Consider the following 13,974-nt stretch of genomic DNA (forward strand, 5'->3'; position numbering starts at 1 on the left):
TATGGATCTCTTGGAGGATCCCTCAGAAATATGAACATATTGTAAAACTGGGAGTCAGCTGATCTGTAGAATTTACTGCTCTGCACCTGTTTAGACAGGCAGCATTTCTTTCCCCTCAATCCTGGAACTGAATCCTCCATGCAAAGTCTCAGGTCTCCTTGAGAGTGTGCAGTGAGCCAGGAAACCAAGGCTAATCACAAATGCACATCATGACCTAAGTAGTGTTTCTTTTCTCCATTAACTCAGGGTACTTTATAAAGGATTATTCACAGGACAGTGATTAGTTATAGCTCAGGATATGGGTCACAGAGATTCTTTTCCTCAGCTCCCACCATGCTGTCCGTCACACAAAGAGATAGATCTCAGTTTGGGTGTCAAGCTTGTTCCTTTGCTCTCTGTGCTAGCAAGATTTAGGATGATTACAGGGTAAGTGTGCTCAACTCTTGGAGTGAGGGAATACCTCACAGCCAGTGTGAGGGAACTAAACGTAGGGTGCCCTACAACCTTCTACTCTCTCCTTTGGTGTCCTCCCATTGCTGTTGCAGACTGGATCCTCTCACTGCTACCTCAACATTTTTATGTGGCTGCTCCATTGTCTGTGGCCTACACTAGTGGTAGGCTTGAGATGTTCTGAAAATAAGGATGCCACAGCAATGTGCCTTTGAGATCAAGAAAGAGTAAAGAGAGAGACTAAAGAGGAGCGTGGTATAAAGGACATCTTCTCCAACCCTTCTTCAAGTACATAGAATTGTTTTCCTTGGTCATTTTCTTACCTGTTTTTTTGCCTAGAGGGAAGGGCAGCCCGGTTCTGCTTTTGGTGATCCCAGCACCTTCATGCAGGAGATTCTGGGTTTGGTGTTTTCCTTCTGTAGGTGCACTCACTACAGAACAGGCTATGGCATAGGAATGACAACGCTTTCTCCAGATGCTTCCCAGCCGCCAAGGGACCTTGACCACTTCCAAGTGGTGTAGGTGCCCCTAGGAAGAAGTCAGATTATAGACTATGCTCTGACCCCAAAGAGGGGTCAGAGGAGGGGAAGATGTTGAGAGGGTTCAGATGGTGACCGAAGGAGTACAATCTAGAGTGTTAGAGCAGGAAACAGGGTTGTTTACAAAGGGCGGATAAAGAGATGAAGTTTAGTCCCCTCAATTCATTAGCCTCTATCCACTGTAGCAGTGCTGGTTTTATTCCACTTTCAGGGCAGTAGGGAAAGAAAGTGAATAATCCCAACATGGAACATGCAGCCAAGTCAAAGAGTCTAATAGTGAAGATTTCCACTCCTGATGTAATTAACTAAACAATCACTGTGCCCTTTTGATTAACCTCTTTGCCATAGGGTAGTATAGAGCTTCTTTCCCATCAAAGGGGCATTGCTACAGCTTTTAAGAATGTGCCAATTTAAATGGGGCCATTTAAAAGGCATGGTGGTTAGTGGGTGGCAGTTGTGTCCTGAGAAGGATCAGGTCTCAAGAGAAAATGGTTGTCTGAGATTTATGGAACTGGTTTGGAGTCAGGTGAGTGAGAAAAGAGAAGTTTATATATTCCTTTGTGGAAAAGTCCTTTAATAGGGATGAAACCAATGGGATTCTATAGAGAAATTACTCTAAAAACCTGTGGAATTTTAAATAGAATGATCTCCTTTCTATAGAATTTCTAGAACCAACCAGTGGAATATCTGTGCCTGCTCTAGAATTCTACAGGCTGGTTTAAAAATTCTATAGAAGTGTGACTTATACTCCTGTTACATTTGATAGGACTCTTCCAAAAGGGATGACATATACAGGTTTTGCACTGGTTCATGCCTGTGAGACACTGCTGGTTAAGCCCTGGGAAGGCTGGTCCTCACTTCTGTGCTGTGATTGAATATGGAGGTATTCCTTGGGATGTACCTGCTCTCTGGGGGCAACAAAGGAAATGTGTTTTGCCAAGCATACTATGCACATGAGGTACTGGTGAGTCAGTTACTGAGTGTGCTGAGCAAAACCATCAATAGTACTCCCTGCTACACAGCAAATTCTATATGCCCTGGCTCTGGTATTTCGAAACAAGAGCTTGAAGTGATGTTTTGTCCACTGATGCTTTTCTTGGTTGTCTCATTTTTCTGGCTTGCATTTGTCTTCCTCTCCTGCTGCCTCTCATGCTTTTCATTCATTCATGTATGCGTTCATTCATTCATGTATCCATCCATGTCTCTTGCTAGCTGCCACAGTCTGAGGAGGTAACCACCTGTGCTGTGTTCTGTGAGCGTGCTACTCCCGTTGTGTCGGCTAAACAATGTCTGTGCTAGCTCATCTAGTCACTGCTGAACTGTACATCCAGGGAGGGGAGGAGGCGGGAGCACTGAGGATGTGCGTCAGGAAGGAAATGGTAACACTGGATGTACTGGAGAGCTGTGCTGTTGGATGAGAGTAGGTAGGGAGTCCCTGTGCTGTACAGTAGTTTAGTCCACTGTATGTATTTTTACATATGTAGAGTGTGTCACTGTGAGATACATGTGTGCTAGATTTGCCCCAACACTGCTGTGAATAAGAGCTATCCACCCAGGTATGAGGGCAGCAACAGATTGTGCTCAGTTCAATAAGGCAGAATACCAGCTTCAACCCTTCAAGTTACTGTCTAGAATGGCTGGCTCCTTTATGGTTCCCAGCATGCACAGGGAGAGGACACAGGACTTTGACCTGTCAAAAGGTGAGCTGCATATCTGGCCAAAGGAGCGATAGAAGGGACTTGCTTCCTGTGCCAAGGAAGGAGAGTCACTTTTCTAGCTAGGTATGTCTGTGAGACTCCTGTGTATTTTATATGTTCCTCCTGTGTTTTGTGTGTTCTTAGAACGTCTCTCTCACAGAGTATTGAGGGCTCTCTGACATGGCATTGCATGTGTTTGTGCTATGTCCTATATACATGTCTTTTGGGTGTAGCTAAGCATGTTTTGTGTTCATATCATGTTTTTGCCTCTATCTTTGCAGTTTCTTCAGCAGTCCCTAGGCACACATGTGATGAGTGCATTTAAATATGCTCTGTGCATGTTTCTTTTTAGTATTTGTCTGTGATGCTTCTCATTCAAGCTATATGCATTGGTTTGGGGTATATTTATACATGTGATTTGCGTGTCCATGAGTTTTGCTCATGTGTGTGTTGTTTCTTATAATTGTATTGTATGTGCACTTTGGTTGTATTTAAGTATGTATTTGTATGTGAACCTATGTATGTTTCCTTGGCATGGACATGCATAAAGGGTATTAATTTCTAAAGATTCCTTTCTCTTTAGCATTGTTAGGTCTTTAATGCCTTTTCCTGTGACAAATTTCATTGGTTTTTATCCTAGGCTGATCACCCTCCTCCCACAAGGAGCATTGTTCCTAGGGAAGATCAGAAATGTGCCTTTTATACAGGGCTTTTTTTTTTCTGTATGATTTCATTCAGCATTTGGTGCCCCTGGAAACCCTAAGGCTTCTGGTGGTGGCTCCCTATCCTATTACACTTGTTAATACACTGCTCTTTGTCCTGTGGCAGCTCTTTGCATCTCAAGCTCAAAGTCTGCTGCTCATGACAACAGTAGCTATGCCAGTCTTCAGCAAAAAGAATGAAACGGTGAGTATAGTGCTTCCCTACAGTCTCCTTGGAACTAGGGCAGGTAAAAGGATGCTGAGGTGGTCTGCAGTCTTCTAAAGCCATTGGCTAACGAAGATAGGCTTTTGTGGTGGCTCTAGCAAGCTGCTTGGCTATTTATTGATTTCTAAGAGATCATTTGTCCCTCCCTCGGAATGTTTCTTCTTCCCAGTATCACTGGAATAAGAAACTTCGTCTTGTTTTCTCACCCCCAGCTTCAGCCCAGCACCAAATGTGCAGACTCCACTCAAGCCCTGACTGTTTACTATGGAAGAGTGATGCAATGGCATTTGCCCATGTTTAGGTGAAGGTAGGCTGAGCGCTAACAGAATTTCATTTCTGAGAACAGTTTCTCCTTTATTTTTTAGAGATCTCATGGCATTCTCCTGGGTGTAGTGGGCTCTGATGTTCCACTCAGAGAGCTACTGAAACTGGCTCCGCGGTATAAGGTAAGACCCAAGCTAATGCAAACCGTCTGGCATCATACATGGCTAAATACCTAGTCACTTGTCCACAGGCATAATCCAATGAATTATCAGTTACTGTGCATAGAGGTGTAACCACAGATATAAAGCTTGGATCCTGTGATTTCTTTACAGAACCTGGGGAATTGTCATTCACCATGACAAGCCTGTAGACTACTCTAGAAACAAAGAAACTGAATGTCGTAGCAGATTGGTAATAGGACCTAGAACTTTTTGCGTCTTGTCACCAGCTTGAATGCATTCTAGGATAATAATGGCCCAAGTTGTCACCATGGGATTACTCTTTGGTGGCCTATCTAAAAAGAGCTGGTAGTTTCCATCCAGTTCCCAGTAGACTAAAACCACCGTCATAGCTGGCACCATCACAACTAGCATCACCGTTGACACTCTTGGCAGAGGTGCCAAGGATAGAATGGACAATTGAAACTGAACTATTCTGTCATGCCTAGAGGGACTTTCTCCAAGTCAGTTTTGAGATTTCTTGGCAGGGCAAGTTGAGGAAGTTTGCACTATTGCTGTCTGTACTGTACTCATTTTGTGGTTAAAAAGGATTTCAGTCCCCAGACTTGTTAAGACGGCCCGTTTCACCAGCTCTGTATTGCTTTTAAATATGTTTTAAAAGAAAGTTGATCTCATTGAAAAAAATGAATTTTTAATGAGGCTCTGTGGGAAAGTGCTATTCTCTGTGAGGCCTGTTATACTTTGCTTCACTAGGCTTGTGCTGAGAATTCTGTACAATGTTGATTGGTCCCTCTAGTGAATTTCCATTAGGGGTCACCTTGACAGCAGTGACTGCTGGGGATTACCCCAAAATTCATGTGACTTAAGCTATGGGTTAAAACTTTTTGTTCATATAAGTGTGACTAAACCAATGCTGGGTAGTTGCACGCACTAGAATACCTAATGTTTGATTGATAATTAGTCACACAAATGAGTCCTCCTTCACTATCAAGAAATATACATCTGTATGGAGGTGTTAAAGACACTAGTTTTCCAGTGGATAATTCTTGTCTTCACAAGTGCAAATTATACTTGAGTTTTAAGAACTCTGTGGATTGGCTGAAATATATACTGTAGGCAGACTTGATCTCATTAGTCACTCTCTCAGAGTTCACCTGAAGGTCAAATGCGACATTGCCTGGGGTCAGGGGCCCATCCCAGCCTACCTCTGACAGGCTCTACAAGGGGGAATGAGACAACTCAGGTTCCCCTGGGACAACTTAAGTCACTGAGTAACTGGAAGGCAGTTAATTAGGCACCTGGGCAGAGTAAAAGGGACCTTGGTTAAACAAGGACTCCTGAGGAGAAAGGAAGCTCCAGAGGAAGAGAGCTTCCAGAGAGCCTGGACTAGGCAAAAGCTCTCCAGGTAAGGAGGCCTGGGAAAGACCCTGGACAAACAGAGCAAAGACTGTAGGGCCTCTTTAAGCAATGGAGAAGCCTGAGGCTTTACAGCAGAAGGAGCTGCTGCTGGGACATAGAGACTTTTGTTAAGGTTTAGCTGGGCTCTGAGGTTAGAGCCTTTAAACCTGGTATGAGTGCTCGTTTCAAAAGACTTTATTAAAGAGAGAGAGACTACTATCAAGTAGAGTGTTTTGGCTTCTTTGTGACAGGACTGTTTAAGTGACCTCATTGTTAACTCAGGCCACAGCAGAGCCACACTCAGCCACAGAGGATTCTCAGAGGTGACAATGTTCCTTCTACACCCTTTTGGGGCTTGGTTTCCAGAAAGATAAGCTCTGAGATCCACACTCAGTTGTGCATCTACAGTGGCCACCATGAAAATTTTGATTATTGCCTCAATACTCGTGGCACTGTTACCATAGTGTTCCCCATTGTTCCACATTCTAAGTATAGGAATGCCATGGATACCAAAATTAATTTTACCTCCTAAATGGTAATTGTCAGCCACTCACTGTCTGTGCACTTACTGCAGTTACATGCACAAATCAATTACCTCATCAGTGCTTAGCTATCCATTTGTGCACACAAATACTCAGTAAGACTCTTCTTGCTACCCAGAGAGCAGCTGGTGGCTAGGAAATCAGTCATTTAGTATCAGAGCCTCTTCCTGATTGTTAGAATAAATCAATAGGAATGTTGGTGGGACAATGGACTCACTCCCCTGTTACAGAGCAGCAACTGGAGAGGAGACCAGGCTAATTATTCGAATACCTTTTTCTAACAGTTGGGAGTCCATGGATATGCCTTTCTGAACACTAACAACGGTTACATCCTCTCACACCCTGACCTCCGACCTTTGGTAGGTGATTCTGATGCTCTTAGTACTGTTGTGACTTAAATCCATGGGCTTTCAGGGAGATTAATATATCTCATGTTTTTATACAACCACTACGGCTATCAGGTCATTGTCCTGGTGTAAACTTTCTGCTCACCAGATTTCCTTATATGAATTACCAAAACATATTCTCACAAACCAGCGTATATAGTTACCTGCAAGCCCACATAGCCCTGTGCTTGCCCCTTGTTTCTGAAATGGCCTGTAGGACACAGTAATGCTCACATCTCCAGATCCTGCCCACACGTAGGAAATGTAATGGCTGTAGGATAAGATGACACCTGCATGTAAATGTAAGGGGACTGTTACCCCCTTACTAACATTCAGTGGGGGAGTTTTGGTTGGCTAGCTCCCAGTACTGCAAGGGGAAGGGTCTATGGGAAATCAGGACCCTGAGACTGAAAGCCCACGGGAACAACGGGGAGACGCCAATGCTCCAGGTAAGTCTGAATGACAGGGCAGGCAGGCTAATCAGAGAATCAGGAGGCCAGGGAGGTCCCATCCTCCATGTGAGCTGGAATTTCCTGGGTCAGACAGAGTGGGGCTGAACTAAAGAGAAAGCAGGGGTGCAAGCTGAGCTGGGGAGCAGAGCTGGGCCAGATCCAGAGAGAGCAGACCCTGTCCTGGGAGCAGAGCTGCAGACCCAAAGCGAGAGGCACAGCCCAGAGAGAGCAGACTTGCCCTGGGAGGAGAGCTGCAGCAACCAGAGCCAGAGGGGCCAGAAAAGCAGCCCACAAAGCAGGTCAGTGCTGGGAGCAGAGTGACAGAAGCAGCCTGCAGAGCAGACCTGTCCTGGGAGCAGAGCTGTAGCAACCAGAGGCAGAGGGGCCAAAGAAGCAGCCCAGGGAGCTGGAGGCAGAGCAGCAGCAGCAGTGCTGAGACCGAGTGGTGGAGCTGGGGCTGGAGCAGTCCGGAGCTGGGTGGGGTGAGCAGCTGGCGAGAGCGAGGGGGACCCTGGGCAGCAGGCCCAGCACAGGGAGACGTCTCAGCCAGGAGGCTCTGCAGGCCAGGCTTGGATCGTAACCCCGACAGGGCGGGGGCGACACTGGGAAGAAGGATCCTACCACTGAGAGCCTGAGAGCCACCACCAGAGCGAGTGTCCAACCCACAGCATCCCTGCAGCACAGCCAGGGCCTGAGAAGAAGGCCAGGGACTTACAAGGAACAGACTGTGAATTGCCCTGACATTCCAGAGACGCCGTTTGTGATGTTCCCTGCCACAGAGCGGGTTGATGTGTTTCCTTTAACCTTTCCCATTTTTCCTTATTCTTTTTAAAATTAATTGTTGATTAAATAACTTGCATTTGCTTTAACTTGTATGTAATGGTCAGTGGGTCAGAGAAGTGGCGAGTGCAGAGAGAGTACCCCGGAGTGGGACACCCTAGCCCCTGTCCTAGGTGACCACAGCAGGGTTGGGGGTCGAGCCCCCCGGGAATCCTGGGCCCAGCCTTGTTGGGGTTACGAGGACTCTGCCAGACAGGAGAGTGGAAGGGGAGTCCTCAAGGGCAGGGAGGCCACTGGGTAAAGGAAGTGGGAGCGAGGACTCAGATCCTTTTGCTAGCCCACTTCACTGGGGTAGTGCAGAAGCCAGCAAAGTTCCCCACAATAGCGGGGCTATTCCCCTGCTTATATAAACACTCATTCGCCAGTCAATCTAAATAAATGTGGCTTCTCTATTTTATCAATGCAATATTGACTGTGACGTGCTAGAGGGCTAGCCTGGAAAGTTAGAGCTCCATTTCTTCTGTTTCTTTTATAAACTCCAGTACAAAGAGGGAAAGAAGCTGAAGCCCAAACCAAACTACAACAGTGTGGATCTCTCTGAAGTAGAGTGGGAAGACCAAGATGAAATAGTGAGTATCAAAAATGGATTGTAGCCTGTTCATGGCCCTTTCCTCCTAATTACTGGGGGTGAGGGAGTGGGGGTCAGTTTCCTTATGGCAGATTGTAAAAATTCTTGATTTCTTCTGTCAGGGGCTGATCATTACTAGCAGAGGGTGAGTCCCTACACAGAGAAACATTCCCTTCTCACTCCCATACAGGGTGCTTGTCTCCCCCTCTCTGGGTACGTCTACACTGCATTTGGGAGGTGTGATTGTAGCAGATGTAGACATACCCAAACTAGCTTTGATCTAGCTAGGTAGTTAGACTGGAGCTAGGTCACAGAAGAGTCGCCATGAAGCTGCAGCAGCGCAGGTGGTGGCTGCTCAAGAATGTACCCAAGGTCCCAGGTGGACAAGGTTAGCCCAGGCAGCCTCCCGTGCTGCTGCAGCTTGGCTGCTATTGTTACCTGGGCTAGCTTTTGATCTAGATCAAAAGTAGCTCAGCTGTTTCTACATGTGCTGCAGTCACACCTCCCGGTTGTGGTTTCCCTTACTTTGTGCTACTCGGGGTGGGACTACACGAGTTCTGATGGTTTCTCACTTGAGCCTGCTTCTTGTTCTCATGGGGACCAATGTAGCTGGAGTCACAAGATGGGAGGGAGGTGGGGAGGAGATCAAAGCTCTAATAAGTGCATTTTGGGAAAGTTCAAATTCAGGTCCTAACTTCAGGAGCACGGCCACATCACTATACTGGGAGACCTCCCCTTCCCCTCCCACTATCTTACCCTGAACAGCAGAGGGGTTTAAAATCTGGATACGGATTTTGCTGCCATCTAATTCTAACCTTTCCTCTCACTGTCCACTGCAGTCTGTGTGTTGGGAAGGAAATGTTTTGCAAGACCAGGATCACATGGAAGATATGGATCAAATACCAGGTGTCAGTGGTGCTGGAACACTTTTTATAGTGGGGGTGCTGAAAGCCAGCTAAGGAAACTGTAAAGCAGCAGTCCCCAGACCTTTTACCTCATACCCCCCCTTACCTCTGTCCATGCCCCCCACCCCCCAGAGCCATGGCTTCAGGAGGTGGAGGATACGGACAGGGGTAAGGGGACCGATACTGAGGCCACAGCTGGGGGCAGGAGCAGAGGGCCGGGAGCCAGGACCGCAGGCCTGGAGGGCTGGGGGTGCTGCAGCACCCCCTGTGCCCCTAGTTCCTGTGCCTGTGACAGGTGTCTTAACAACTTAGAGCCCAGAGAGACTGTGACAGGCTCAGTCAGATCATAGAATACCCCATGCCTCCCTGGCCTTAAGTCAGATGTTCTTGGCTAGGAGAAACTTACTTTGGTAGTCACTGTTTCATGCTCAGCGGGTAATTAAGCAAGTGATTTTAGTACACTGAAGCATGAAGCAGTAACAACTTGAACAATGACCTCATTAGATTTTATAAGGTAAGTAGGCGTGGGCTTACCAGTACTTGAATGGGAGACCACCACTGGATTACCAAAGGTGCTGCAGTAAATTGTATTGCCAAGTCAGTTGGTGCCCACCTACTTTCTGAGTCAGTACTGATCTAATGTCCTAGCATGATCCTAGGAGGCATTGGGCGGGAGATGCTACCTTTCAGATTAGCTAGGAAACCAAGGTCTATGGTCATTAAAGATCCCAAGCACTTTTTTTTTTTCAGAAGAAGGGGTGTCCTTGAAAAATTGCATTGTGTCTACCTAAACGCCTCTTCGCTCCTCAGTTGAATAGGGTAGTCTCTTCACTCCCTGTCCCGTCATGTTTTATAATGTTGCGGTGCTCTGTTAAATATATGTGCTTCAGTCCAGAAATGGCTACATTTCAGTAGCAGGTGAAATGGTTTGCGGGAGCACCTTATGATTTGATAAATTGGTTTTAAAGTTTGTGAAGAGCTTTGGGGTTGTTCTGGAAGAACTAATATTGCTTTGTGTTTCTTTGTTGCCTTTTACCTGAGGATCTCCTAGTGCGGTGCAAACACGGAGAATATGTGTCTTGCTCACTGTCACAAAGTGCAGTTATGGCAGGATTGGCAGGTCCCTTCCCTCCAAGTCCTTAGCCTTAATGACAAGACCATCTTTATAGGCTTTAAATAATAATAATCCATATTATTATATGGCATTTACCAGCCTCCCTGTGTAAATCTTCTGAGCTGCTCATAAAATGTTCTTAGCTGAGAGCTCTGAAAAGGCAGTGGAAAAGGGGATCCAGTCATTTCTCAGTAGAAGCTTCCCCTATATGAATTACAAACCACTCCACATCCTGTCCTTATCTAATCGGAGGCACTAATGCTAATCTGTTCCTCTGTGCAGCTGAGAACAGCAATGATCAATGGAGAAACAGGTTACCTTGCTATGGACGTGAAGGTCCCTGTGGATAAAGGGGTAAGAAATCTTGGTCCTGTTCAGATCACAACTGGAATGGAGGTGGGAAACAGATGGTGATTTATGGAGGGTGCAAACCTAAAGCTCAGCATTTTGTGTGGGGATTTTAATATTATAGCATTTTACATATATAATTTGTTCAAACCAGAATGGCTCTCAGACCATTAGTCTGTCCAGGCAAAGCCAAGGAATATACTGTCCATAGATTATAGGGGCATCTCTGTAGAGGAAACAATACATGAAATCATAGGCGTTCAGGGATGGAAAAGATATATTAGGTAGACCTGATAAAAAATCAGAATGTAATTTTTGTCTCTATTTTTCTCAGATTTTCAGGGTTTTTTGATCAGCACGGATTACATTTTCATCAAAATTTTTGATGGAAAATCCTACTAAAATTGCAAATTTTGAACTAGCTCTAATATTAAGTCACCTAGTCCACTCCTGCAAGATTATCCCTCACTGTGTTTTCCATTACTGCATTCAGTCTACTTTTAATTAACTTTCTCAAGTGATTGGGCATCCATCACTTCCACAGCCTTCCAGATCTCACTGCCCGGAAGCTTTCCCTCTCGAAGGCCTTGTCTACATTAGGAAATCGCACCACTTCAGCCATCAGTTTAGCTGACCTGTTGCTGCTGACTGTAGCTTGTCCTTGTCTATGCTCACAGCTAAACAGTGGTCCGCACCAATTCAACTAAACCAGTTGTTGACAACCTTTGCTGAAATGATGCCATTTCCTAGTGTAACTAAGGTCTTACTTTCATTTGATTACTTCTAGTTATAGCTCTTGTAGCTCCCTAAATTATTCCCCTCCGTCCTCTGTGTTCACACTATTCAAGTACAGGTAGATGGTTGACTTGTCCTCCCACACCCTCATCCTTGCATTGCCTGCATATGTAATGCCTTTACATTTTTCACTGTAAGTCAATCCAACCAGCTCTGTCATTTTATTTCCTTTCTTTGTGGTATAATTTGTCAACATCTTTCTGGTACTGAAGTGCCCAGAGCAGAACGCCATAGTCTGGATGTTATCTCACTGGAGCTCTATAGAGAGTTACTATAATCTCTCTGCTGCACAACATCAGATCTCTGCACATAGAGCCCCAGCTCTCCTTGACTGCTGCCATATCATATTTGTCACTCCTCTCTAATTAGCTGCCATTAGTCTCATGCTTACGTTTCTTTCAGCATTACTGTCTCCTCACTTTCTCCCTCCCATTGTGTGGCTGTATTTCTCATTATTTTTCTCCCTCCCACTTCCAGACCATTTTCTAAAATGTTAGTGAAGATGGTCCCTAAGACACATCCTTGCTATTCTCCACTTCCCACCACCTGATATGCTATTGTTTACCATTACTTTTCATTTACAGTGTTTCAGTCAGTTTTCAATCCACAGGAAAAAGATTCTATCTAAGCCAATATTAATTAATTTTGGGGGAGTAAAATTTCATGAGGCACTGGAGCAAATGCTTTATGTAAATCCAAATATATTGTATGCACTTTATTCCCTTCATCTATTAACTTTATTCTGTCAGAAAAATCCAATCTTGTTTGTCTGGTGAGCTCTATTCTTTAGAAGCCCATGCTGCTTATTGCTCATGATTCCATTATCCTCTCAGGCAGGGGTCAGCAGCCTCTTAGTTTATTGTAGTACTGCAGACTCACAATATCATTTTCTCAGAGACATCCAAAGGAATCTTCTTTATTTCAGCATTTTTAAGAACGTCACAAATGCTTACAAGTTTCTCCATTTGCCTCCTTTTTCCCTTGTTTTTATTGTTCCCATCTGACATTTTCCTTATTTGCTTTTTTCCATCCCCTTTCTATATTTTCTCAATTCCAATTCTTTCCCCCCCCATGTTCTTTCTCAATTTTCCCCTTCTTTTTCCCATATTTTTCTCATCCCATTCTGCTTCCCCCCCCCCAGTTTTTCTCTGTTAATTCACCATCCCCATATTTTATATTTCTCCCTTCCCTTTTTTTATTTTGTTACCACTGTTTCACCCCTCACCCACTTCTAATCCCTGGTTCTTCAAGTAATTTCCCCTCTGTGTAATGCACTTCAGGTTACACATGTGTTCCATGAACCCAGAACCAGAAATTTTCCCTAGAAGCATCCTTCTGGTCCACGCATGCATCCTTGCTCATCTTGTGCTCCACACTGAAGGAATGAAAGGTCCCCTACCACTTAGTTCCTTCCTACTGCTTGTGGTTTAGGACAGAGGTTCTGTGTTCATGCTGACTTTTTCAGCTTCTCTCTGTAAATAGTGTTAAGAATTTTTAGAGTTAGTTCTTAATTAGAAATAGTTTTAGGGGTTTGGTTCCCTACATTTTGGACCACCCCCCCCCCAGTCAATGAGTGTTTCGCTGTACCCGCCTCAACCCCAGTTCTCCTCGGTTTCAGGAGACTATGTTGAGGATCCCCAGCTTTAAAAGCTGCATCAGGTGCCATCATGGACTACCATGATACCTGTCTGTACTGCCTGAGGGAAGCGCATATCACTTCCAGGTGCAGTATCTGTAGGTCTTTCCTGAGTCGATCTAAGCCGTCCAGGGAGTTCTGACTCCAAGAGTTCCTCATGTTACAGTCCACGAAGGCAGGAACAACCTCTGTCCAGGGAGACCCCCTGAATATAATTCTGAAGAAGAAAAGAGTGACTCCTCCTCTTCAGTCCTGGGCAGCTCCAAGACTTTCACACTCCCTCTGGCTTCAAGAAACTCTGGAGAGCAGAACCAGGGAAGAAGGGGGAAGGGAGACATAAGCGCTCCCATAAGAACTATAGGGAAGGTTCCCCATCCAAGTCCTCTAAAAAGAGAGAGGAGTTCCCATTCCATATCAAGTCATCAGTAGCTACCTGCTCCAGAATGGGACCATCCAGTACTGGGATTTTTTCAAAGGGCAACACATCAGCACCCTTTGGTCCTAGTGCGGCTTCCTTGGCACAGAAACCCTCATCTGTAGTGCCAGAGCCAGTGTATCAGCAGCTCCAGTTATGGAAGCGACTCCCTCAACTCTGGCTTGTTTCTCAGCTCCAGGTGACCTCTTGTGCTCCTGGAACAGGACTCACCACTGCATGCCAAACCCCAGTGCCCCGCACCATTCCTTCAGCTAGTACCGATCTCCCTGCAGTACCCCTTTGCATGCCCATTCTCGAGCAGGGGTTGAGCCAGACTGTTGCCCATACCATCAAAGAGCACCTCTGGTACCGAGGGCTTTCCATCTGGATCTGAATCCTCAAAGTCTGAAGAGGACTAGGACAGACCCACCTGGACTATGCCTTGAGGGAACTGAGCCCAGACAGGACATTGGGAGTCTCCAGCGTAACTCTCTCCTCCCATCTGAGAGAGTACTCACC

General features: G+C 45.6%; 1 protein-coding gene across 1 annotated transcript in view; it reads left to right on the forward strand.

Moving 5' to 3' along the window:
- The window catches only part of CACNA2D4 (calcium voltage-gated channel auxiliary subunit alpha2delta 4), a 166,579-nt gene that overhangs the window by 45,712 nt on the left and 106,893 nt on the right, over positions 1-13,974 (forward strand). Inside the window, exons 15-19 of the mRNA XM_073335235.2 lie at positions 3,515-3,592; positions 3,979-4,059; positions 6,281-6,355; positions 8,157-8,243; positions 10,544-10,615. Coding sequence (XP_073191336.1) covers positions 3,515-3,592; positions 3,979-4,059; positions 6,281-6,355; positions 8,157-8,243; positions 10,544-10,615 — 393 coding nt within the window. The remainder of the gene's footprint in view (positions 1-3,514; positions 3,593-3,978; positions 4,060-6,280; positions 6,356-8,156; positions 8,244-10,543; positions 10,616-13,974) is intronic.

The sequence above is a fragment of the Lepidochelys kempii genome, chromosome 1, assembly GCF_965140285.1.
Source record: "Lepidochelys kempii isolate rLepKem1 chromosome 1, rLepKem1.hap1, whole genome shotgun sequence".
Taxonomy (NCBI): Eukaryota; Metazoa; Chordata; order Testudines; family Cheloniidae; genus Lepidochelys; species Lepidochelys kempii.